This window comes from Dendropsophus ebraccatus, chromosome 6, assembly GCF_027789765.1.
Source record: "Dendropsophus ebraccatus isolate aDenEbr1 chromosome 6, aDenEbr1.pat, whole genome shotgun sequence".
Classification (NCBI taxonomy): Eukaryota; Metazoa; Chordata; class Amphibia; order Anura; family Hylidae; genus Dendropsophus; species Dendropsophus ebraccatus.
The window spans coordinates 28,434,235-28,461,347 of record NC_091459.1 but is presented as its reverse complement, the minus strand read 5'-3'; the positions used below and the strand labels follow the sequence as shown (position 1 = coordinate 28,461,347).

General features: G+C 41.9%; 1 protein-coding gene across 1 annotated transcript in view; it reads left to right on the top strand.

Annotated features, from left to right (window-relative positions):
• The first annotated feature begins 428 nt into the window (after nucleotides 1-428).
• LOC138795188 (midasin-like) overlaps nucleotides 429-27,113 on the top strand; it is a 29,359-nt gene continuing 2,674 nt past the window's right edge. The window contains exons 1-20 of the mRNA XM_069974182.1: nucleotides 429-515; nucleotides 2,228-2,337; nucleotides 3,931-4,633; nucleotides 7,153-7,314; nucleotides 8,036-8,303; nucleotides 11,148-11,383; nucleotides 13,096-13,191; nucleotides 13,593-13,687; nucleotides 13,974-14,089; nucleotides 14,192-14,341; nucleotides 17,579-17,688; nucleotides 18,058-18,131; nucleotides 18,693-18,888; nucleotides 19,489-19,633; nucleotides 19,743-19,889; nucleotides 21,313-21,439; nucleotides 21,763-21,868; nucleotides 22,154-22,269; nucleotides 24,839-25,255; nucleotides 26,780-27,006. Of these exons, the coding sequence (XP_069830283.1) occupies nucleotides 429-515; nucleotides 2,228-2,337; nucleotides 3,931-4,633; nucleotides 7,153-7,314; nucleotides 8,036-8,303; nucleotides 11,148-11,383; nucleotides 13,096-13,191; nucleotides 13,593-13,687; nucleotides 13,974-14,089; nucleotides 14,192-14,341; nucleotides 17,579-17,688; nucleotides 18,058-18,131; nucleotides 18,693-18,888; nucleotides 19,489-19,633; nucleotides 19,743-19,889; nucleotides 21,313-21,439; nucleotides 21,763-21,868; nucleotides 22,154-22,269; nucleotides 24,839-25,255; nucleotides 26,780-27,006 (3,688 nt within the window). The remainder of the gene's footprint in view (nucleotides 516-2,227; nucleotides 2,338-3,930; nucleotides 4,634-7,152; nucleotides 7,315-8,035; nucleotides 8,304-11,147; nucleotides 11,384-13,095; nucleotides 13,192-13,592; nucleotides 13,688-13,973; nucleotides 14,090-14,191; nucleotides 14,342-17,578; nucleotides 17,689-18,057; nucleotides 18,132-18,692; nucleotides 18,889-19,488; nucleotides 19,634-19,742; nucleotides 19,890-21,312; nucleotides 21,440-21,762; nucleotides 21,869-22,153; nucleotides 22,270-24,838; nucleotides 25,256-26,779; nucleotides 27,007-27,113) is intronic.

Below are 27,113 nucleotides of genomic sequence, written 5' to 3'. Positions count from 1 at the left end.
TGTGGCACATCCTTTTTAACACCCATTTGCTATTGAATTTTAAAATTACCCTTTTTTTTTTTGCTTATGTCTCATTACATTGTTTTTTGTTACCCTGAATTTTTTTTTTATGTCTAAACAGCAATAAAATGTGTGCTACAATTATTATATACGGTTTCCATCATATTTGTGTTTGTTTGCAGAAACACTGACGCCAGACTTCAAGGTCTTTTACTATATCACCATTTTGTTGCTCTGAAGGACCTTGTACCAGAAAGTCTACAAGAAGAATTTTTGCAGTATTGTGACCACCTTCCAATGAAAGACCTCTCTGCATTTTCACTATATCAGGATATCTTAAGAGACTGGTCTAATGAGGAGAGGTTACCAGGAACAATTGTAAAACTCTGGATGACTTGCTTACAGCAGTTTTTATTCTGATGTTGATGATGCAGTTCAGGCCTCTGAAGCCGCCCATCGTGGTTCTTTGTGGATTAACTTGGGCTTACTGCAAATTCATCTTTGGCTGCCACAAAGTACCTTTGACCCAGCAGTGAAAAGGAAATACAATTTGCAGTATGCAGAAGAAGAGGTAAATGAATATAGGATGAAGGCTATGTTCACAAAGGGGGTTATCAAAGCTTTAAAATAGAAGGCCAATCCACAGCAGAGTCTATTAATATTAGAGTATTAGGGAGTCCCATAACCATCACCAATGCACTAATTGAAGATGCTAAAGGCCCTATTCCACAGAACAATTATCAGGCGTATTTGGCTGATGTCAGCCGTTATGGCCGATAATCGTCCCGTGGAATAGAAGGCAACGAATAGCCGACATCCTTCATATCGGCCTGATCGTTGCGTCGTTTGTCTTTCAAACATGTTGAACAACAAAAGACTGATAGCAGCGATCTGCTGCCATTGCACCTGACCGCCACTATCCTCTATTGGGCTGCCCGGATGATCTAGAGATCACCCAGGCAGCTCCCTGCGGCCCCTCCCGCACTTGTTTGCTCCTCGTTCCCCACTTGCTGCTACTGCTATTACATGCGGTGGCGGCAAAGCGGGGAACGAGGAGCAAACAAGCACACGTTTGCTCCTCTATGTCAGCCCGTGGAATAGGGCCTTAAGGCACTTGTGTGAGCACACAACCTCTTCAGATATTTAACTAATCTCATAGCTGCCGACACTGTGTGGTTTGTAGCAGTAGTGTAAACTCTTTAATTAGCTTATTAGCGGGGGTGCTGGATGTTAGGGTTAGGCCGCATTTACACGTTCCGCACAGAACGTGGAAAAATTCAGAGAGCACAGGGTGGTCGGAACGTATGAGTAATACTTACCTGTCCTCGTACGACTACAGTGCCATTACTCACGGTCTGCCTTCTTTTCTCCTGTTTATCCTTCCTTTGTCTCGACCTGGCAGGAAATACCCGCTCAGCTAGTCAGTGACTACAGAGTTGCCCCACCTTAGTCACTGACAGATTGAGCGCCATTTCTGAAATGCAGTCTTCAATGTAGATCATATTTCATACTAATTAAACTTCAAAGGTGGTTTAAGGCCATAAAGAGGACAGTGGAGAGATGTTGTTTGCTTAGTGTCATCATCTTCTGACCACTAAAATAAACTGCAGTGGTGCATGGGTGCATGTAGGTGTTCCTTTACATTTAGCCATATAAGTTAGGCTGTTGTAGTATGAGGGCATTTCTGAGTCTGCATTTTATCCTAAGGTCCCATCCCTACTGTGGGGCTAACCACCTGAACTGACAGCATCATAGGCCTGCTCATAGTTTTCTGTATTGTTGTCGCTTTGGGTTATCAGAACCACAATTACATGCACGCAGCTTTGCAACACAGACAGATCTGCTCTCTCTCTCTCTCTCTCTCTCTCTCTCTATATATATATATATATATATATATATATATATATATATATATATATATATATATATATATATATATATATATATATATATAGAGAGAGAGAGAGAGATATGCGCACAAATAATTTTAATATATACATGTCTCTACCATACTCTACTTCTGCTGTGCTAAAATCCACACCTACAAATCTGTAGCAGATTAAGTGCGTGTGAACACACCTGAAATCTTGTGAGAAGTACATACACCACTTACCTCATTTAATTTACTAAATACAGGTTCATGTACAGTTAAATTCGTTTGTTGTATTTTTTCATTAATGGTAGTTTAAAAAGACTGACTGTGCCCATTTTTTATTATACTTTTCAGCTGCATGAACTGGAGCTCGAATGGAAAACGCGCAATTTGTCATGTAGCCTTCTTACAGGAAAAGAGCTTAATGACGAGGCACTGCAAAAACACACTCACCCTCATATAAGGTGGGCCTTTGATTTCTTATTAGAGACTCCCTGTAGCCCATAAGAGATGCATGCCATTCTGGGATTCCTTAAAGGGGTTATCCAGGAAAAAGCACACCTACTTTCTTACAAAACCAGCACCACACCTGTTCCCAGGTGTTGTGTGGTATCCGAATTATGCTCTATTCACTGAACTGAGCTGTGAAATCACACCCAGACAAGAAGAGTGCTGTTTTTGGAAGAAAAAAAACATTGTTTTTTAAAGCGATCGTGCAGCTGCCTGTACTTAACCTATAAAACACTGTGATAATGTTTAAGGGAGTTAGTGACAGGAAAAGTACTTGTCACTGACTGATAAGGATGTTCGCATCCTGATGTGGAAGTACCCATCATTTTCCCTGACAGCCAGGGGGGGAATTCTTGCCTCCATCCTGTTGAATCAGTGATCTTCTCATAGTCTGTCTCAGGCAGACTCTATGGGAAGATTGCCGATAATACTGAGCAATGCTACCCCCACCCTCTTAGGCACTGTATAGTCTGCTGCCTCACAGCTGTGTCTCTGAAATTAGTTTGTTACATCCTCAGCTGTTTTAAATAAGAATAGCATAGCCTCTTCTGACTTGTAATGCTGCAAGTGAGCATGTCTGTCAAACAAGGTAAAACTAGACCACTGCTACTATTGCTTCTACAACTAACCTAGGCAGTGAGCTATAAATTCCTTAACAGAGGCGCCATTGTCCCTGTGTCTCGTAACTGAGCATTAGAAGGCTGTTCTTTCTGACCATCTTCATAGCACCTATCTCCAGCTGGAGACCTGGTGTAATATGATTCTGTGGTGATGGGTGCTATGGAGATGAAGCAGAAAGCTTGTCGGATAGCTGCATTTAATCCAAGATCTGTCCCTTGTTCCGTTCAGCAGTTGATGGAGTTATTGTCCTAAAAATTACTTTTAAACTAGCAGCCCTGTGTCATACTGGCGTGGCCTAGAGCGCCCATGCCCTAGAGAGAAAAAAATAAATAAAAATTTCATATATATATATATATATATATATATATATATATATATATATATATATCTCGCTATCACAATGGAGAGGTGTAGCAGGCCTAGGGCATAGACACTCTAGGCCACACCACTTTGACCCGGTGTTGCTAGTTGAAAGGTTGCACAGCAGTTGGTGGGGGGCTAATTGCAGGTACTGATTGGCCCTAACATTGCAGTCCTAAATGCTAAGTACACACAGAGCTTAGATTTTTCTTTTTCTCAACACTGACTGTTTCTAAATGCACCAACAGATTGCTGTATGTTCTTTAGGCAAAAAAAACCAACAAACTAAAATGGAGTTTAGCTGTAGTCCCACCTTTAGAGCGCTATCAGCTTTAAAGATAAACTGCAAATGGCACAGAAACCGAGCTAAGGATGATGGTAAGAACCTTGCCTTCATCCTCAGCCCCCCATGCGCTGTAGGGACATAGCAGGCTAGATTCTTCTAACCTGCTCATAGTTTCCCTTTTCTTGTTCAGGTTGGAAACCATTTCACGTTTCAGCTTCCAAGTGATGTGGTAACTGTTGAATGTTTTCTGATCGGTTTGTCTTGCCTTGTTTCTCCACAGAGCCCTCCTGCACAGAATCCAGAAGCTGAAAGCTATTATATATAATCTTTCCAAAAAGCAGGCTTACCGCCCTAAAAGTCCAACTTACAACACCTTGTACCAGGATGTTCACAATTACCTCAACAGCATTGGAAAAATGTCTTCCATTCAGGATTTTTCTACACGTCTTCAGAAAGCCCTCAGTGGAAAGGCTACAAAGTCACGTCATGGTATACTTAACCTGCTTGCTGAAGAGGTCACGTGGCAGCAATCACAACACCAATTCAGAAAGCGTCTTTCTGAGGAGTATTCACTATATCCAGATATGGTGACTCCTCTTCAAGCTGCCATTTTGCAAATGCAACATGGAATGAGAGTAATAGCCTCTGAGCTGTACGTGACCATGAACAGCACCTTAATCTCTCCATCCAAGATTACAGGCCTGATTTCATCACATCTTGTTTTTCCGTCTACATCTGAAACCTTTCCTACATACTTTTCACACGCTGACAGTCTGTGTTCTGTTGGTTCACTTGACATTCTGAAAAGCCTTAAAAAACTTTCTCAAAAATATCCCGGCAAAGACCGAGCCAAGACTGATTTAAGTAGTTGCCTAACTAAGGAGCAGCTGCTTGTCAATGGGTTACTCTATCTGCGCTCTCATATTCTCTCAAATGGTGAAATGGATCAAAAGTCTCTAAAGCTCTTCAGGCACATATGTCAGGTCAGTGGTTCCTGCTGTGGTTTGTATTTTTGTTTATATAATACAGTTGAAAAAAGACACATCTGTTAGTTTAGGGCCCGTTCACACTACAGAATTGGTGCCGGAATTCCACTCGGAACCCCTGTTCATGGACTCTGCTTGGAATCCGGCCTTCTATCCCTTTCAATGCGAGGGCTTGCGCGCCTCTCCGCTCAAAGAATTGACATGTCAAGTGTCACTCTTTTTTTCATTTTTTTTCATTTTTTTTTGCAGAAATCAATAGTCCAGACGATTTTAAGAAACTTTGTAATTGGGTTTATTAGGCAAATACGCCATTATCTGCATTCATGGATATATGAAAGAAAAAAGCAATAAGCGCTGCATGTGCAGGAAAATGAACTCTGAGGGAGCCACAAACACAAGTACACAGTATGCACGCTCACCTGATGTGGTCGTACTGAATTAGGCATGACACTATTCAGAGCTTGAAATTGCAGTGGGATTGCAGCCTGCCATCTTCCGGTAACTCAGCCAGGAGTTCTGTCAGCAAGATTAGCACAAAGAAAAAAGGATAAAAGCAGTGGCTTTCCTGGCGCAGTCCGTCTGGACCAGTAGTCTGTCTGGATAACTGGGTTTCCTCAATGTTACCAGACACTGACTCCACGTTATGGTGAAAAGAAGTTCTTTGTTTGCATTCACCTACGAGTTTCACCTTATGTCACATGCCTGATGAAGAGGAGGGGAACCTCTTCGAAACCCATAGCTGAATGCAAATAAAGAACTACTTTTCACCAGAACGTGGAGTCTGTGTCTGGTAACATTGAGGAAACCCAGTGATCCAGACATCAGACTCCTAGTCCACATGGACTGCGCCAGGGAAGCCACTGCTTTTATCCTTTTTTCTTTGTGCTAATTATCTCCATTCAAAAAGAATTTCCCCAGGTCCGTCCCCCAGTCGGGCCTTGTCTGTCCTATGGAGAGGGGAGGAGGGAGATTAGTTGGCAGCAGAGAACACAGGATTACACAGCGGGACCTGTGTGAAAATGGTATTCAGAGGTCAGTGCTGACTTCAGAGGAGATAGCCGGTGATGTAGCTGTAAATTAATTCTTTGTTGTCCTGTTTTGGTGCCTCATCTCCCTCCACCCCTCCCCTCTCCATAAGAGAACCATGAAGACAGGGGGGAGAACTTCAAACTGCTTTTCATGATAAAAATGCATTTTTTGGCTAATAAACCAAATTACAAAGTTTCTTAAAATCGCCTGGACTATTGATTTCTGCAAAAATAATTTAAACAGTGACACTTTAAGCAGAAGGGCACGGAGAGTGGAGGCGCATGAAGCCTCCCATTGAAAGTGATAGCAGACGGGATTTGCAGCGGCATCCCTGCGCTGGGGTTCCCAGCAGAATTTCGGCTTAGATTCCGTAGTGTGAACGGGCCCTTAGGCTGTGTCAAGCCTGGTGAAGATTTGTCTGTATCAGCAATTTACCATTTAGTCTGCAGTATTGAGGTGGTAGTGAACTACTTCCACCTTCAGCTGACAGGCTGTGCGGTTTCCATATAATATTTATTTGAGCTTACTCTGTGTCCCCCTGACCTTCTTGGGTTTCCTGTCACATAAAAAAGGTAAACACAGTTCTCAAAGTAAGAACTGTGCTTTCTACTGAGAACCAAACACAGGAAGCTTTCTCCCTGCATTCAGACTCTTGAGCTTGAGCACACACCTGTAAGCCTAATAGATGGAACATTGGGAATTCTGTGTCCTCCCAGCAGTGTTCATTATATAGATCTCTGTAATGCTGCGTTTACACGGAGCGATAATTCGCCCAATCGATCGTTTAACGATTTTGAAGCAACGATTTGGTTTTTATAACGATCAGCGTTTAGACGAATAAATCGTTCGAAAAATCGTAAGAAATCGTTAATGCAATCGTTTTTTAAGAACACTTAAGCCCATCTTTTACATAGGGTGAATCTTCAAAAGACTGTTTACACGAAACGATCTGCGAATTTTTAGCGAACGATGAACGACGATTTGAGAACATGTTGAAAGATCAAAATGAACGATTTCTCGCTCATCGTTTGATCGTTTGCTATGTTTACACAGAACGATTATCGCTCAAATGCGATCGTTATTGCGAAAATTTGAATGATAATCGCTCCATGTAAACGCAGCATTAGTAATGACCAAAGGGCCAACAGGGATTAGATGACTGTGCTCAGCATGTGGAGGATTGTCTGGGTAAAACAGGTCATGCTGCGACCATCGTTTTTTTTCAGCCCTAGAACAATGAATGCGCAACATCTAGTCAATGAATAAGACAGGCAGAACTTCAAGCCGAGTCCGCAGCACATGCTTCGCTTGAAATTCTGTGAGAATTACTCAGTGTGAACGGGCCCAAATAATGCAATTGTGGAAAACTGTGTGTAAAATATGGGGCACATACACTGTAGGTTCCTTTATCTTTAAACCCAAGAATGTGCATCTTACCTTTGTAGGGTTTATGTGATGACTTTGTTAGAATGTATGTTTGTCTTTAGGCGATTATCAATGAGTGGGATGAGCAAGAGCAGAGCGCTAAAGAGCAGGAAGAGCAAGAAAGCAGCCTCTATAAATACAAAAGCAAAAGTGTTGGCTCCGGGGTTACAGAGGATGAAGAAGATGAGAGAGAATTCCGTTTGAGATTTCCACTTCATGATCAGGTATGATCCCCATGCTGAGTACTGAGAACAATACTCGCCATATTATTATTCATAAAGTTAAATTAGCTTTTCTGACCGTTGACCGCGCTGTCAGACAAACCCTCAAATCTATTGTTTGTATTGAAGATAATCAAAGTTTTTTGTTTTGTTTTTCTTTTTAAAGGTGTGCGCTGAAAACTGAAGAGAATTTTTTTTTTTTTTTTTTGCGCGAATACATTGCTTTAATAAAATTATATATTACTCTGTGATACAGTATTATCATTTTTTTAAAGCATTTTTTGTGTGCTTCAGTTGACTGGCAGCAGTAAGGGGTGACATGGTTGTCGAACAGCTCTATATAAAGCAGGGTCTCCCCTTGTGTACTATTTTTTTCTTATATACAGTTTTACTCTTTCTATGTTAAGTGATGGTCACAGTCCCCCTCCTTGCACATCTCACGGAGCATGCAAAGGATTGGGAATCACACAGCATGATGGTGCTGATATATCGATCTCCTAGCTGCACTAAATACATATCGTAGTTGTACACAGCTTCCCTACCATATATGCTGTGTCATCAGATTGATTTCGGCGAATAAAGTTTTATTCCGTTGCAGATAGAAGTGAGAGAAGTCCAGCCCGTAACTAGCCATGGATCTCTGACTGTCAGTGTGCTCTGCAAGGGTGATCAGTTTGTTAGTATAGTGTTCAAGTCCCTAACACATATCTTTGCTTCCTTTTAGGATTTTGCAGACCTAACAGAACAATTCAATCTGGATGATGTTATGGAGACCCAAGCCAGCGATAGTAAAGTAAATCAGTCTACACTAGTGTCACAGAGTTCAATGAATACTGTGATGCTCATTCATCAGCAGCTCTGTCTAACTGTTGCCAGATCTCTTTGGTATCACCAGAAGCCAGCACAGCATCTAACCAAAAATTACTTGAGTCTGTTCCTGTCTTGTTACCAGACCAGCGCTGCGCTCGTAGAATCTCTCTACCCTCTCATAGGTAAAAAGATTTTGTTTGTGTCTTATTTTATCTCTTTTGCATCAGTTCTTTTGTAGACACTAATTTATACATAAATTTAAATTTAAGTAATCGTGGGAAAGGGTTAACATACAATTCTGGCAGCAATTTACAGCACTGGCGGTCTGTGGGCTCAGAAGCTGAAGCTGTATCTATGCGATTTATCACCGGTAGCTGGTTGCCCGTTGTTGGGTAACTGCTGAGACTGGAGCGAGACCTGATGCTGTGGTTAAAAAAAAATAGAAAATACAGAATTACTTTAATCTTTCACCATATTTCAAAATGTGTGTCATATGTCATGTCATATAATGTGTTCCATTACAATACCAACACCGTATCCTGCAAAAAACAAACCCCACACAGCTTCATCAACAGAAAAGTGATAGTGTTCTGGCTGTTAGAACATGGCAACATAAAGTCAAAGGATTTACAATTTGTGACATAACTTTAGAATAGATAACTGCGGGGGAAGGGTCCATCTGTTAGGACACCAACCAATCACAAAAATGGGGGTCCTAAGTGCCCCTCTTTTGCATGAAGTACTGATGCAGTATGCCTTGTCCTCAGTGTGCACCCTGTGGAACTTACAATGGTAGCCGAGCACTGTACTCTTTATAGAATTTGGATGCAGGTTCAGTGCACAATTGATGCTGTGTGTGAGTTCTAGCATTCAGACCCCCCAAGAATTGCTTATCACCTATGACTTTTCCTGTGAATGGGTAATCATTTCTTAAAGTAGGTTTGTTGTTAAAAATAGTAACAGAAAAAAATTATTTAAAATATATATTTGGAATGGCCGTGGTATCGACCTACAAAATGACAAATAAAAAGTAAGGTTTAAAAGTGACAGTCACCCCCTTTTTGCATTCTGACTTCTCTATCCAGGTGTAATGGGTAAATTTAGAAGTTTTCATACCCTATTTAATATGATACGTCATGGTGCTTGTTCCAGTAAAAAGTGATCTTTCAACTGCAGGTTGTGCTAAGTGGGCTGGGCTTCACGGCAACAGTGCCACTTAGCCCCGCCCACTGCGCCACCATTGACCCCACTCCCTCCATGATGTCATCGGCACATAGGCCTAGACCTTTAGGCCAGCCTGTTTCAATGGTTTGCAAGAGGGCAAGGCCTATGTGCCTATGATGTAATGGAGGGGCATGGCCAACAGTGGTGCTGTGGGTGGGGCTTAGTGGTGACATGAAGCCCCGCCCATTTAGCACAATCTGCAGTTGGTAAAAGATGACTTTTTACTTGAACAAGCACCATGACGTATGATATAAAATATGAAAACTGCAAAATTTACCTTTTACACCTGTGTAGAAAAGTCAGAATGCAAAAAGGGGGCGACAGTATCACCTTAAATACATTCTTTGCACCTACAATTGTCTGGCACATGTGATATCCAGGAACTTAAAGTGTCACTTCAAAACTCTTGACATGTCTCTATGACTTGTCCAAAGTTTTGTGATTGGTCCAGGTATGAGTGTTCAGACCCATACCGATTGGGAGATAAAGCTGAGAGAAGAATCGCTGCAGCGCGTCCTCTCCTGGCTCTGTGTCACGTGATCAGTCGGGCTCCATTTTAAGTCCGCCTGATGACGTATCTCAGAACACGGAGACCTGGACTAATCAAAACTTTTGACACGACAAAAGTTTTGTGAAGTGGTTGTGACACTTTAAAGGGAACCAATCACTGGAAAAAAGCATATAGAGCTTTTGAAATGTGCTGTTAGAGCACACAGCACACTTGGCACACGTGTTTCCATAGCCTCCGTGCCTTCCCCCTGTAAGCCGCAAAGTAACTTTATAAAACTGGCGCCCTGTATGCTAATTACCTGAGGTAGTCACCTGGGCGGTGTTCGGCTAGCAGGTAGTCACGGTCCCCTGGGCGTTCTTCCGCTGTAATCACGCCCCCTCTGGGCGTGATTCAAATGTCAGAGTGGCTGTGGCGTCACTCGGGAGCGCGCCGTGCCCAACGTCGGCGCGCTTACGTACTGATGCCGGACGCCGCCGCTCATGCGCAGTGCAGCCGCTTCCATTCCGGCTGGACTGCGCCTGTGCAGAATAGCCTCGAACTCCGGCTAACAGGCTATTCGAGGCTATTCTGCACAGGCGCAGTACCGCCGGAATGGACCGTGACTACCTGCTAGCCGAACACCGCCCAGGTGACTACCTCAGGTAATTAGCATACAGGGCGCCAGTTTTATAAAGTTACTTTGCGGCTTACACGGGGAAGGCACGGAGGCTATGGAAACACGTGTGCCAAGTGTGCTGTGTGCTCTAACAGCACATTTCAAAAGCTCTATATGCGTTTTTCCGGTGATTGGTTCCCTTTAACATTGGTAGCTAAACGCAGGGCTAAAAGCCTTGTGCCATCTACTATATAGTGGTGGCGCACATTACTGCACTTCAGCTCCAGTTCAATTGATTAGAAGCGGAACTGCTGTCACTACACAGTAGATGGCACAGGGCTTCCAGCACCATTTGCTGTGTATAGGTGCTGGTGCAGAGGCTCCCTCCAATCACAACATGATGGCCTCGCATGTGGATAAAATCCCCTTTAATTGTTTGGCATGTGTCTCTGGTGGCATCAGCTAGGCACAACATAATTGGCACGTAAAGTGGTATATCTGTGGAAAAACTTTTTCCATTTTCCTAAATCTGATATGTATTAAAGCATTAGTCATTTAACAAAACTTTTAACTTGTTGTAGAGACAACGGCAAAAATTGTGAGCACTCCCATATGACTACTAGAGTCTGTGTTTGGGCATTTAGCAGACTTTAATCTTGTGTATGTTATTTCATGTCTTTTATCTTTTACTTTTAGGGGCTGACTTAAATGACCAGCTTTTCAGCAGCCATTTGCTGGCTAGCACACTCCTGCAGAACACAATATTGGGCAACAGTAACTCAGACCTTAAAGTGCAGCATGAAGGCCCTTATGACGTCTATCAGCACCCTAACATCCAGCAGGTCAGGCAGTGCCAATGTGTGCTGAGCCGCTTCAGTGAAGAGGTGAACAAGTTGCTGGGAGATTGGCCAGACCATCCTGCATTGGTTCAGGTGAGGAACATACTGGAGCCCTACAAGATAGAGCAAGATGATGCCAGAGCCTCACGGTCTGTGATGGAAGTCTGTCTATATGGTGGTCTGTAACCCTGTTCTGGCATCAGAGCAAGTTCACATTAACTTCATGATGTTCTATGATATGCTGAGGCTATGGCTATATTCCTCACTTTTAAATACATCCTTGACTAGAACTAGAATTCTGTATGTTACACACGATCCTATCCTAAAAATTCTTACAAGTGATTGTCCATGTTTGAAGTGAATCTGTCAGCTGCTGTTTACGTACCAAACTGCTGACACTGTTAGACACTGCTGGAATGCCTCCTCGCTCCACATCCCATATGTTTCCCAGCCTAATTGACAGTCAGCTGAAAGTGGCCTCTAAAGCAGTTTCAGGGATGAGAGGGGGGAATGAGGAGACATTCTACTTTCCAGCATTTCAGGAGAAAAGCCTCTTTAAGGGTACCTTCACACGTAATGGATCTGCAGCGGATTTCATGATGCAAATTCACAGCGAGATCCGCTGCGGATCCCTGCCCTGTACACTCTATGGGCAGACAAACTCGCAGCCGGATGGACATCCCGCTGTATGTCAGCAGCCCGCCCCGTTAACCCCCCCCCCCCCCCCCGCCGCCGGAGCGTACACTTTACCTGCTCCCCACTCTGGCTTGCTTTGGGGCTTCTGGGGTTTTCACGTCCCACTCAGCCTGAGTCCCCTGAGAGAAGTGTAATAGGAAAATTATTGTGATTTACCTCTTATATGATTTAAGAAAAGAAAAGGAATAAGTTGCTGCTTAGATGATTTGCACAACTTACCAATTCCGGAGTAGGTGATACACAATTCTGTAGGAGGCAGGGAGAGATCTGGTGGTGGGGCAGCAGATCTGACAAGGGCAGCAGGGCAGCATTGAGTGTAAGGGCAAAGAGTTTAATATTTAGATTTAAAGGGAATGTGTCATCAGAAAATGACTTTGCTTAAATAATGTTTCATGTTAAAAATATTTTCTAAGAGGTTTTGGTGGCATTTTCCATTTTTCTATCAATATTATAAAATAATCCTGAAATCTTGCAATTTTAATTCTCACCACTGGGGCTGTTATCTATGTCCATGAGCCTTTCTGTAAAGCATGTCACTAAATAGTGTTAAGAACAGCCCAGGCAATATGGCAGCTCCCATAATAATGTACAAAAAGTGAAGTAAAAAAAATAAAATAAAAGTCAGAAAATAGAAACATATTAGCGTAAAAAAAACAACAACTTTTAGTATCTGAATCTAATCAGTAAAAGAAAATTCAGGTGACACATTCCCTTTAAGGTATCGGTGTGGAAGTGGAGCATGTATGTATTACTAAGTGCTTTGTTTATAGAAGATGCTTGTAATAAAATGTTTTTTCTTTATTTGCTGTATATCCCCCTTTAGGGTATGAGCATACTAAGGAATCCAGGCAGATCACCTGCCACGGATTCCGCAGCTGTCCCCGCTCATCTCCAGCTGTGCCATATACTCCATTCTATGCACAGACAGATTCAGCCATCCGCCTGAAAAATAAACCTGTTCATTCTTGGGGCAGACGGCGGAATCTGCCTGACCATAGAAGGACCATAGAGACGCGCGGGGCCACGAGCAGGGGCGATTTTTATTCATACAATACTGAATTTACTTTTTAACATTTTAAAATATATATTTTTTTTTCCTTCTTTTACAGCTTGTGACTATAATTGATAGAATTCAAGGATTTCCTCTATCCAGCCCTCTCTGCAAATTTTTAAATGGTCTGGAAATTCTTTTGGCAAAATCTCAAGTACGTACATTTGTTTTGTTTATTACACATTAAAACTTAACTGCTTTCGAATTTTTAGATAAGATGTGGTAGCTGTCGCTCCCCACCTGCATCAGTAAGTCTTCCGCCCCCATAGCTCTTTGAGATATCAGATTTGTTGGCATTAGGTTAGGTGATAGAATTTCTATGAAATATTTTAAAAAAAATAAATATTCTCAAATTTTCATAGAAAATGCAAAAAGTATTTGAGTACCCCTTGAGATTTTGAAGGTATTCAGCTGTGTCCATTCATTTACAGAAAAAATTTGGGAATAATGTGTAGCAGGTTTTTTATTTTTCGGTTTTTAGTCACGGGGTTGTTTTACCTTCATTTAAGAGAATTTATAACTTGTGAGTGATCAAATGTTTTTTTTCTTCAACAGGACTGGGAAGAGAATGCTAGCCGTAATTTGTCTCTGCGAAAGAACCTTGATGAAATTACACAGCTCATTATCCAATGGCGGAAACTTGAACTGAAGTAAGATTATTTGTTCAATCTTTAGTTACAGCCATTATGTCCCTGCATTATTCAGATGTCTATTGGTTGTTACTGAAACATTTGACAGATAGGCTCTATAAAGTAGGCATGTCATTTACTGACCTGAGATTAGAAAATGGGCATAAAGTTGCCAGGATTGATTGACAACATTGTGGACACTTCATTTCACTGACACAACACAGTATCACAACAGTTTCTGCCATTAAACAGGGAACACAACCTTAGCAGTTCTATTAATGGAGTACATTTCTTTATTGGCTTTTAGCTGCTGGTCTTTGAGTCTTGACAATGCTATGGAGCGACATGCAGGAAAATCCCGCAGGCACTGGTTTTCTGTTTATCAGTTGATAGAAGATTACCTTCAAGTGGAGCAGGAGCAAGGTGAGCATATTAGGTGCTTGTCATTGATAAACATGTCTGATAAAGTAGTGTTTGACCTTTTTTTTTTTTTTTATTTTTTGCTGGTTTGGTTAATATATGCAGACAACGATGAGGAGCAGTCATTGCAGTCTGTTACAAAGACGCTACAAACATTTATTGAAGCATCCACTCTGGGAGAATTTTCCTCTCGTCTTAACATTATACTGACTTTTCATTGTCACGTCCTGCTTGTGCCACAAACACCCAGAAAAGGTATGCAAATGTTTTCATTTTTTCATTCTTTCTTTTTTGTCAAGCAACATAAGAATGTTTCAGGGATATATATATATATATATATATATATATATATATATATATATATATATATATATATATATATATATATATATATATATATTTATCTTTTTTTTTTTTTATTCATAATGTAAGTATAAAAAAGGGATTATCCCAGGAGAACAACATAAGCATATGACATGTGCCTGATAGATCCTCTTTTGCTGACAGCCATTAAAGGGGTACTCTGGCTCTTTAAAACTTTTTATATAATGCTGTCCTTATACACAACATAATAAACATCTTATTCCTACCTCTCCAAGCTCTCCCATTGTCCTTCAGTATCTTCAGGTCCCTCCCTTAATGCTGCTCACTTAAAGCGACTCTGTACCCAAAATCTGTCCCCCCACACACACACAAGCCGCTTGTATCGTCAGATAGCTGCTTTTAATCCAAGATCTGTCCTGGGGTCCGTTCATCAGGTAATGCAGTTATTGTCCTAAAAACAACTTTTAAATGTGCAGCCCTGTGTCACATTGCAGTGGCCTAGAGTGTTTGTGCCCTGTCTGAACACTGCACTGATGCCCTAACGATGTGTCGTGTTCACACAGGTAATGAATAGCAGAAATTGTTTTAGGGGCATTCCTAATGATGAAGAGGGCAGGGAGGAGGGACGGAGGGGTGTTGCAAGCCTAGGGCACAGACACTCTAGGCTACGCCAGTTTGACACAGGGCTGCAAGTTTGAGGCCCCCTTCACACGTCTGGAAAATCCATCCGGATTTCCGGACCCATAGACTTTAATTGGTCACGGACACCCCCATAGAAGTCTATTGGAGCGCCGGAATAACGGGCACTTTCCTGATGTACATCAGGAAAGTGCCCACGATTCCGGATTACCTGCGCACCCTCACCACCCGCATAATCCACCTCCCTGCTTCCTCGTGACGGGCTGGTGTTCAGCTGCTGCCATCCCCGTCTGCACCCCTGACTCCTGCTTCCTGGTGCCACGTCCGGACCCCTCACCCAGCGGCACACACCCCAAACCCCCCCCCCCCCCCTGATCACAGGTTAGCACCCCCGCCTGGACCCCTCGCCCAGCATCCCCCCCCCCCCCGGACCTCAGATTAGCGGTACAGACCCCCGCCCAGCAGCAGCCGGCAGCGCTACCCCGGCCCCCACCCCCCCCTGGCCCTGAGATTGGAGGCCCCGAGATTAGCGGCCCCCACCCGAACCCTCTGCCGGCAGAACCCCCCCCCCCCCCCCGACCCCCCCCCCCCCCCCCCCCCCCCCCCCCGGACCTCAGATTTGCGGGGCCCTCACTCACCCACCATCCTCTGCCCCCCGATTCCAGAACAGAAGACCAGGAGCCAGGACAGGTCAGCCCCCCCCCCCCCCCCCCCCCCAGAAGTAAAGCTCCCACAGTGTCCTGCTGAGAGGTCATGATGGGAGTTTTACTTATGCAACCTAGATGGCCACAGGCTGCATAAGTACAACTCCCATCATGACCTGTCAGCCTGGCATTATGGGAGTTGTAGTTCTGCAAGCGGTGACCATCCAGTTTGCAGAACTACACCTCCCATTTTTATCTTCTGATCAGGAAATCCTGATGGTTTCCTGATGGTAAAAACGGATTACTGTCAGGAAATCCTGATACTTTCCTGATGACATTTGAGGTCTCCTGATCAGGATTTCCTGACAGTAAAAACTGACACGGACGTGTGAATGGGGCTTAAAACTTGTTTTTTAGGACAATAACTGCATCACCTGCCAAATGGACCCCAGGACAGATCTTGGATTAAAAGCAGCTATCTGATGGTACAAGCTGTTTGGGGGGAACAGATTGTAGGTACAGAGTCACTTTAATAATGCTGTATCGGTCAGTCAGTGACAGCCCCAGCCAATCACTGACTGAGATTGGTTGAGTGGGTTGTCAATGCCAAGAAGACCTTGTATTAGAATTGGCGGCAGGGTTTAGCAGGGGACCAGAGACACTGACTGAGGACAACAGGGGAGCGTAGAGAGGTAAAAATAGCTTCTTTAAAACTTTTTTTTTGTACGGCTGTAGTTATATAGATGATAAAATTCTGGAGTACCCCTTAAATTCAGTGTTGACCTGTAAAATGGGCACCCCTTCAGGGAAAGGATACAACCTCCCTTGGCATTAACAGGTGAACATTGAAGATTAAATAATGTGGACCTGCTATGATCAGCTGACCAATGTGACTGCTAAATTTTCAAAAGTTGCTGCAATATAGCATATTAGAGTTAATACAAAGAGGTACTCCGGTGCTAAGAAAAAACTCTAATTTCTTCATCTTCCACTTGCAGCTGAAAGTATTGTATTCCATTACTTAGTCTTATGCTAAGTTTACACGGAGCGATTATCGGCGAATTCTCGCAATAACGATCGAATTCGAACGATAATCGTACATGTAAACGCGGCGAACGATCGAAAAATCGTTCATTTTGATCTTTAACATGTTCATAAATCGTTGTTCGTAGTTCGCAAAAAATTCGCCGATCGTTCCGTGTAAACAGTCGTCACACGATAGTCCGGCAGCCCGGCCCCCCGCTCATCCGCAGCCCCCTGCGCCGGCTCAATCGCCGCCCCGATCAACGCCGCCCCGATCGCCATCCCCGCCGCTCCGAACGCCACCCCCACCCGCCGCCGCCGGGTGGCGATTGGGGTGGCGCAGGGGGCTTCGGTTGACCGTGGGGCCGGGCTGCGGATGGGCAGGGGGCCTGGCTGCGGGCGCGCCATCGCAAAACGATTTTTCCGTACGATATATCGTACTGTCTAAACGCCGGTCGTTATTAAAAAAAAATAAATTGTTACTTCGAAATCGTTAATCGTACGATCGGGCCAATAATCGCCTCGTGTAAACTTAGCATTAGTCTTACAGTTTTACCGGGCACGATATCTAGCATGTGGTACACAGTATGTGAGCCACTTTTTTGGTATAAATTGTACCAGAAGTCTGGTAGGTTTTCCTTAGCAAATCTGTGTGCTAAGACAAAAATCAGCACATTATGTACTATATGTTATGTGTTAAAATGAAATAACTGAAGGTAACAAAGGATAAATGTAAACATGTTGGTAAATTACTGCATCTAAGGAACCAGTTTTTCAGTGTGTTTGGTTCAGCTACTGTAGTATGTTTTTGTACTATGTAACTATGTACGTTTGTATATGTAACTTGTACATGTTTCTGCAGATTTGTTATGCAGTCTACTCTGGAATCTTTACCATTATTACAAGCAGTTTTTGCCATCTGTCGAAGCAAGAATTACTGAATTGCGTAAACCTGTGGAAAAAGAACTAAAAGTACGTATGTGTTCTGGGCAGTATCTAGTTAAATGTGACTTGCAGCATGGTTGTCCTAATTGAAGCATAGTTAAACAAGTCTAATAATTGAAGTCGGCACCAAAAGCAAATTAGTTCTTAAAACGTGAATTATAAAAAAAATTTTGTACTTTGACTTAATTAACCCTTTCTCATAGTTAGGGCCTTTCTGACTATCGAAGAGCCAAATTTTACCTTTTAGGAATGATGTTTTTTTTTAATGCTACCTTTATTTTCCTTTTTGCTTTTTATTCATGTAAGACTGGAGCAAATTATGGGTTACACTTCTTGGACATTGATATTTTTTGTAGAGAATTAGTAAGTTTTATAATTTTTTTTTTTTTCTTTTAGGATTTTGTAAAAATATCCAGGTGGAATGATGTCAGTTTTTGGTCTGTAAAACAATCTGTGGAAAAGACACATCGGTAAGACAGTAGTATATGTTGGCAACAGATTAAGCTCATTTAGATGATTATTTTATTCTGTATAGTGAGAGAGACCCCTCATTCCCCCCCTGATGGAAGGCTGCAGCGTTTACTACTGTATGTGCATACAATAGCATACCATCACCCTTACAGCCCCTCTCATTCTTTGGACTATGTTGGCTATTTAAATCACAGTGCAGTGTCCAGGGGTTTGAAGGAGAGAACTAAAAACTGTCCTTACACCTTGGGGGAGCTGGTACACTTCTGCATGGACATCAAGGCTGTGTTCACTAGTGACACCAATATATGGATAACAATGTGTTATTTTTCCCCCCGTCTTTTCCTTCCTAGAGGAAACAGTCCTGTGTGTGTGTATATGTATATGGATGTATGCATATATGTGTGTGTATATATGTATGTGTATATATATATATATATGTGTGTGTGAAAACAAAGAAAAAAAAATTATATATTTATTTATATATAATTTTTTTTTTTCTTTGTTTTCACGCTACTGTCCAGAGTAGACGCTAAACATTTCATGTCTTGCTTTCCTTTTAGAACACTTTTTAAATTCATTAAGAAGTTTGAAGCTGCTCTGAATGAAGCCTCGTCTTCAGCTTTAGTGGAAAGTGCCCATGACGATCAACTGGATTTAACGGAGACTGGAATTGACTCGAAAGTCAAAAGAAACGCTGTGCAACAGCTCACTTCAGTACTAAACACTGCCTCATCTTCTGAAGCAAGCCGTGTACCAGTAAGACTTTAGGAGAATACTTTAATTACAGTTTTTTTAAAATTCCTTTTAAAGGGGTTATCCAGTGCTACAAAAACATGGCCACTTTCTTTCAGAGACAACACGACTCTTGTCTCCAGGTCAGGTGCAGTTTGCAATTAAGCTCCGTTCACTTCTATGGAACTGAGCAGCAAAACCCCGCCCAAGCTGGAGGCAAGAGTGGGGCTGTCTCTGGAAGAAAGTAGCCATGTTTTTGTAGTGCATCTTGATCATTGTGCACACTGGGCCCAAGCTGTGTGTTTGGCATATTAACAGGACAACCCTTTCGGGGTATATGTCAAGATTATCGATAGGGCTCCAGTCACCCAAGAGGCCAAAAGTCTTTGCCTCTGTTGTGGTGGTATGTGCAGTGGAATGTACTTTCCTATAGGGCCATTACTATAAAAAAAAATTCTGTAGAATGCAGTCAATGGGGAACACCTGGCAGTGTATGTAATATCCCCCATTGTGTATGAGTTGTACAAAATGGCAATTCTGCTACGTTTATAGATCTAATAAGCATGTAGCCACTTTTTTTACTTTAAATGTGATCTTGTGATTATTTTTATGTTTGTCTTACAGCTAAACTGTGGAGAAGATATTTATTCAGCCGCATCACTTCAATGCCGCCTTCCAAAGCTGACTAAGAGAATGGGACATTTGTGCGGTTCATTCATAAAGAAAAGCTTAATGCCAGCCTTGTTTGAAAATCTCAATACGTTTACAGGTATAAACAAACTTATTTAACGCTTTTATACTTGTTTCAGACAGTTTAGTTACCACATGTGTGTTGTTTGTCACGTGCCGTAACAAGTAATTTCATGGTTTTATTACAGAGGGAATTATAGAATCTGTGCAAGAGCTTCAAAATCTTACCATAGACCAGAGTGCAGAGAAGGAGAAGCAGAAGTCTGAGGCCAAGCACATCTTGATGCAAAAGCAAAGGGCACTTGCAGAACTTTTTAAAATGTTGTCTCGAACAGGTATGTTATGTGATGTGTGGAATAGATTTTACTCTTAATGGACTACTCTGGTGTTCAGAATGCAAATTTTTTGCTAAGGTTTAAAAAGAAAAAAAATTTAATGTTAGAAACTTTTGCTACTAGAGATGATATATATATATATATATATATATATATATATATATTATATATATATATATATATATATATAGTATATAGATATATATATATATATATATATATATATATATATATATATATATATATATATATATATATATATAGCTATAGAGATATAGAGAGATATAGAGATATAGAGAGATATAGAGATATAGAGAGATACAGTGGTGCCTTGGATTACGAGCATAATTCGTTCCAGGACTGTGCTTGTAATCCAAATCCACTCTTAAACCAAAGCAAATTTTCCTATAGGAAATTATAGAAATGCAGACAATTGGTTCCGTACCCCAAAAATAATGATTTATTATTCTGAATAACGTGAAACAGATGAAACAAACATTCAAAAACAGCAGAATATGTGATATTATAAGTTACTGTACAGTAATTGAGAGGATGGGAAACACAAGGGCGGAGAGAGACTGCAGGGAGCATAAAGGAATGAGCAGGGCAGATGTGGGCACATACATGCAGCACTCTCTGTCCGGGGAGAGAGGGGTTACAACTATGAAGAGATTACCTCCACAGTCCTTTCCCCTGATGTAAGCCCCAGCTTGAAGTGGATCTGCTATGATTTGGAAGGTGAGGGAGACTTCCTGGGTCACAGTACAGGGCTGTAGACCCCGCTATGCAGACCATGACCCTCTTCCACTTGCCCTCGCACCCAGTACAGGGAGCTCTTAAATCAAAGCAATGCTCTTAAACCAAGTCACAATTTTAAAAAACTGTGAGCTCCTAAACCAAAACGCTCTTAAACCAAGTTACTCTTAAACCAAGGTACCACTATATATAGATATATATATAGATATATAGATAGATAGATATATATATATATATATAGATAGATAGATAGATAGATAGATAGATAGATAGATAGATAGAGATACACACACGCACGCACGCTGCCTCAATTACTGACTGAGACGGGACAGAAGCAGCCAGTGATTGGCTCAGCAGGCTGTCACTTATGTCTGGAGAGTGAGAAGCCCGCTCAGCCAGTCACTGGCTGCCACTGTCCTGTCTGTCAGTCTTTGGCTACTCTGGCTGGAGGCGGTGCAGAAGAGGACACTGGGGAGCACAGTCAGGTAGGTATAGCACCAAAACTGCACCATTGTTTAGCTGTTTTAATGCAATTCAATAATGTTCTGAGAACCAAATTTTTGAAAAATTTGCTCATCTCTATTTGCTACTTTATTGAAAAGTCATAGAGAAGGAAAATAGCTGAAAAGCTTACTTTTTCTTACATTTTTACTATCACAACTTGTAGGTTTATCATATCGCCAGGGGATTGCATGGATGCGTAAGAAGAACAACCAGGATATGCTTTGCCTCCATCCTTTGGACTTGAACACTGCCTTATCAATCTCAAATAGTACATTGGAAGCCAATTCTGAGTGAGTATTCCTTTTTTTTTTTTATAGTTTCAGAAGTGTTAAATTTTAGTTTAAATGTTTTTCTTGACTAAGTAAAAACTCAAAAGTTAATATGTAATTACTGTAAACCAGTTTCCTGATGTTTCAGGCTAGTATATTGTCTCATCATAACAACATCATCTAACAATATGTGTACACCATAGAATTATACGAGAAAAAAAATTTACATTTATTTGTGGCTTCATGACTTAGGCTGTACATTTTAATATTTAGCGAAAAAATGTGCCGTGTCAGGAAAACAGAGAGTGATGATTAGGAATGAGCATATGATATCTTCCCTTCAGGCTGCATGCAGAAATCACCAGCACTTGGGATGGCTGTCAGAAGTATTTCTACAGATCACTTGCTCGTAATGCTAGACTGGAGGCTGCACTGGTAAATCCCGTCAAGGTGAGAGATACTGATGGATTTTAATGTATGCACAGGAATTCGGAACTCCAGGCATCGTTATTCATGATGATGCCTGGAGCTCCAAAAATGTTTAAATTACAAACAACAGAGTGATCATATGACTATACATCATGGTTTATAAGTTTGGTTTGGAAGAAGCCGTTTTTGTTTGTTTGACCCTTTTCTGTTTCCTTTTTTCAATTAACTGAATTTGGTATTTTCCTTATTTGTTTCGTCCTATAATTCTTGTTACTTTATAGTTTTCCATAATATTCTTCTGATTAGGAACTTGGCTTAGGGAACATTGAAAGATGCAAGGGTTTCTCCGGTCATCTTTTAAAGATCCTCTTGAAACAGAGACGCTACCTTACTACCGTTACAGAGCAGTGGATTACTCTCCGGTATGTCAAAGTATTTTGTTTTCACAGTTCCTTAAATTAAAACAAGCAAACAAAAGGTAGAAAAAAAAGTGTAGAGTTGATGATTTGTTTATATATCTAGGGCACTGTTTTAGTGGCATTATACCTTGTATTAAGGGGATATTCCCATATCTGCCTTTGTGGCATATCCTGTGAATCCTTAGGTCTGTAGATGAAAAGTTCTAGAGAGAGTTAGTGTACATCTAAAAATAAAAAAAATTAGTCATGTGCAAAGTTTTATTCGGTCAGCGTTGGCCAAAACTTCTTTAAAGTGAGAGTGCCCATTTAATATTAATCAACAGTAATATTTTCATAGTTGATATTTGTATGTACTGTCTGTCAGAGGCCATGTACAGCCATATTTTTCCTATAGAGGTCAATAATACCAGCCAAAATTACTTTTATACTTAAAGGAGAAGTCCGGCCAAAATTTATTTTTTATATGTTATTACTTATGGAAAGTTATACAATTTTCTAATGTACATTATTTATGGAAATGCTCATATACTGCTATTTCCCTTAATTTAGTGTATCAGGGAGTGTTAGAATTCTCTCAGAAGCAGTGACGTCACGACCAACGGTGTAATTCCTATGGAGTGTCCAGCAGGGGGCGCTCTCTATATAGAAGACTATATATAGTGCGCCCCTGCTGGACACTCCATTGGAATTACAATGGATGTGTGTATGTAATGTAATGTACTGTACTTTGCGATTGAATACATTTATGGAATACTTTGGGGAGCAAGTGTCCTTGCTCCCTAAAGTATCCCATAAATGTTATCAATAAATACATTTGCAGGGCACCGAGCAGGGAGGGAGAGAGGTGCCATCTACCTCCCCCTCCTTGCTCGGTGCTGGGAACATATACATAGTACTACTCCCCCATTATCTGCAGATAATGGGGGAGTAGTACCTGTGCTATCTTATCGCCGCCCGCGCCGGCGCTCATACAATTGCCGCCCGCTCCGCCACCGCTGCTGACATAAGTGCCGCCCGCTTTGCCGCCGCTCACCGTAGTGGCCCCTCCTCCTACGCTCCCCCTCCTCCTCCAAACACTATGGCCCCGCTGACTCCTCGCCGCCCCTCACACCATCCGGCCGGCCACCGCTCCCTGCTCCTGCAGGCCGGCCGCGTCAGCCCTCACCCACCCCGTCCAGCAGCACGGCGTTCCTGGTGCTTCCTGGTGTCCCAGGCCGGTGTGGGTGAGGGCTGACGCGGCTGGCATGCAGGAGCAGAGAGCGGTGGCCGGCCGGATAGTGTGAGGAGCGGCACGGGCGGCGGGGAGTCAGTGGGGCCATAGTGTTTCGAGGAGGAGGAGGGGGCACTACTGTGAGCGGCGGCGGAGCGGGCGGCACTTATGTGAGCGGCGGAGCGGGCTGCACTTGTGTGAGCGGCGGCGGAGCGGGCGGCACTTGTGTGAGCGGCGGCGATAAGATAGCAAAGGTACTACTCCCCCATTATCTGCAGATAATGGGGGAGTAGTACTTTGTATATGTTCCCAGCACCGAGCAAGGAGGGGGGAGGTAGATGGCACCTCTCTCCCTTCCTGCTCGGTGCCCTGCAAATGTATTTATTGATTACATTTATGGGATACTTTAGGGAGCAAGGACTCTTGCTCCCCAAAGTGTTCCATAAATGTATTCAATCGCAAAGTACAGTACATTAAATTACATACACACATCCATTGTAATTCCAATGGAGTGTCCAGCAGGGGCGCACTATATATAGAAGTCAATGGTACTCGTTGACTTCTATATAGAGAGCGCCCCCTGCTGGACACTCCATAGAAATTACACCGTTGGTAGTGACGTCACTGCTTCTGAGAGAATTCTAACACTTCCTGATACACTAAATTAAGGGAAATTACATTATATGAGCATTTCCCATAATTAATGTACATTAGAAAATTGTATAACTTTCCATAAGTAATAACATAAAAAATAAATTTTGGCCGGACTTTTCCTTTAATGTTTGCGTTTTCTCCTGCAATGCATAAAAAAGAGAGAGAAAAAAACAAAAAAAAAAATAAAAACAAAGTACAGGTAGTGATCCATATTAGACTCCATCCTTTTGCATATGTTAAATGTCTTGTGAAAAAGGGAACACGAGTCAATTTGATGCTTCAAGAAATATTTAATTTATGGATTGAATATTCCTGTAGATGTTTTTATTTTCTTAGGAAGAAAACTAGTGTGTATTAACTGATTATTTTCAGCATATGATATATGTATAGCGACCGGGTTCGGGTTCGAGTCCATCCGAACCAAAACGATCGGCATTTGATTAGCTGGGGCTGCTGAACTTGGATAAAGCTCTAAGGTTGTCTGGAAAACATGGACACAGCCAATGACTATATCCATGTTTTCCACATAGCCTTAGGGCTTTATCCAACTTCAGCAGCCACCGCTAATCAAATGCTGAAAGTTCGGGTTCGGATGGACTCGAGCATGCTCCAGATTCGCTCATCTCTAATAGCGACCTGTGTAATTTCTCAAGTAATGACTTTATTCCTAATTACAAATTCTCTTCTGTGTTTGTTCATATGTTACAGAAATCTGTTAGGTTGTATGCAGGAGATCAGCCATCGCCTGGAGTGGTCTGAGGAGTACAAGATTGCCTTTCCACCACAAGATGGGGTTAAGCAGTGGCTTGAGAGGTTGCAGAAGCTTTCGATGCAGTGCAGCATTGTACTCGAACAGCTATCCTGGTTATTGGAATGTTGTCCTATAAATAATGCGGAAGGACAGAATAAGACTTGTGGAGAAGCCAAGCCTTGGACAGACGAAATGAATGTTCCTTCTCCAGCCGCTGCAGATGGCCTGCCCAAACTATGTACCATTCGCAGAGCAGACAGTGACTGGCAGCAGCTGAATGAGACAGTAGCCAAGATGTTAACAGATATTAAGGCCGCAAAAACAACCATTGACACTATTCAACTGCAGTCTTGCAAGCCTCTATTTTACTCTTGGTAAGACCTTATTTAAGATCTGTTTTACAAGGGGCTAAACACAATGGTTCACTTTTCTTTAAGAAGTGATTTATTCTTCACAAAAGATCCGTTAAAAGGAAAACAATACATCTGCCTATCCCCCTGATGAAAGTAGATTTGCTCTTTTGATTGTGTATTGTAATTTTTTTTTTTTTTTTTTACTCTAGAGCGACTGCCCATCTAATTTCTCTTCTGCACATAACTCAGCCTCTTATTGCCCCCCCAAGCCATCTTACCTGTGTCCAGATTGTGATGTCTGATACTTTGTGGCAATCACTTTTACCTTACACAAACAGGGTTATAAAAAGAAAAACACAGCTACCTTCTTGAAAAAAACATTACCACTTCTTTCTTCAGATTGTGTGGGGTATTACAACTAGGTTCCATTCATTTCACTGGATCTGAACTACAAAACTGCACCCAAACTAACCATGTTTTTGTATGCCTGGGTAACCTTTTTAAACGTATTACACTGCCCCCATAGTGCCCATACCCATTAGTGTAAAATTCACTAACCACTTGTCTAGTGATACCCATCATATACTACAGTCAAATAATGTGCGTGATATACATATCTTTCTATCTATCTATATCTATCTATTTTTTCTGTGTCTTATACTCTGTAATTGCTTTTCAAAGGGGGAATTAACAAAATAGGGGTTTGTGGGGAAGCATATATTTGTTATATAGCTTCATGTGTGCTCAAAATTATAAAGTCTGCATACTTATTTCACTGGGAGGCTTCTGCAAATTTAAAGTGTCAGTCAATGCATATTTTTTTATTTTTTACAGAAATCAATAGTCCAGGCGATTTTAAGAAACGTTGTAATTGGGTTTATTAGGCAAATATGTCATTATCTGCATTCATAAAGACTTTCCCCAGGTCCTCCCCTCCCTTCCCTCTCTCATCCACTGCTCATTATTAGGAAATCTTGGCTTTTACATCAGTCAGGCCCTGTCTAATCTATGGAGAAGGGAGGAGGGAGATTAGTCGCCAGCAGAGAACAAAGGATTACACAGCGGGAGCTGTGTGAAAGCTGGTATTCAGAGGTCAGAGAGATCAGTGCTGACTCCAGAGGAGATAGCCCCGTGATTTAGCTATAAATTAACTGTCCTGTTTTGGTGCCCCATCTCCCTCCACCCCTCCCGTCTCCATAGAGAACCATAAAGACGGGGGAGAGCTTCAAACTGCTTTTTCATGATAAAAATACACTTTTCAGCTAATAAACCCAATCAAAAAGTTTCTTAAAATCGCTTGTAGTATTGATTTCTGCACATAAAAAAAAAAAATGAAACAACATTGACACTTTAAATAAATTTAGATAGAGGCGTACACCTCTACATAAATGACGTGAGACTTCTAGTGGTTGGGCAGCATCTGAACACCCTTACTGATCAAAAGTTGTTTTTTTTTGTTTTTTTTTAAGGGGACACTGCCCATTCAGTGTTTTAAGATACTGGTATGCAGCTATTACCTTATTTTTTCCTTTTTTCTTTTTTTAGGAAACATTTTGAAGCTTGCTCTTCAGCACTAGATTCAATGCAGCAGATAGCTCTTGACTTGAGAGAGGTAGAGTTGCTGTTTGTTCTCCCAGAGACAGAAGTGAAGGAGGCTGCGCAGCACTTGCCTTTCCTGAAGAGTATTCACTACATCAGAGAAGAAATTCGGGTAGCAATCAGAGAGTTCACTTTGTGGAAGTCCCGTCTGCAGGCAATCGGAAGAGCAAAGAGTAAGAAACACCTAAACTAGATTATATTACCTGAATGCTCTAGACCATTATTTCCTCAGCATCTAAATATTCTACATTGAGAGAGATCGAGGGGCTTGTCTGTTGTT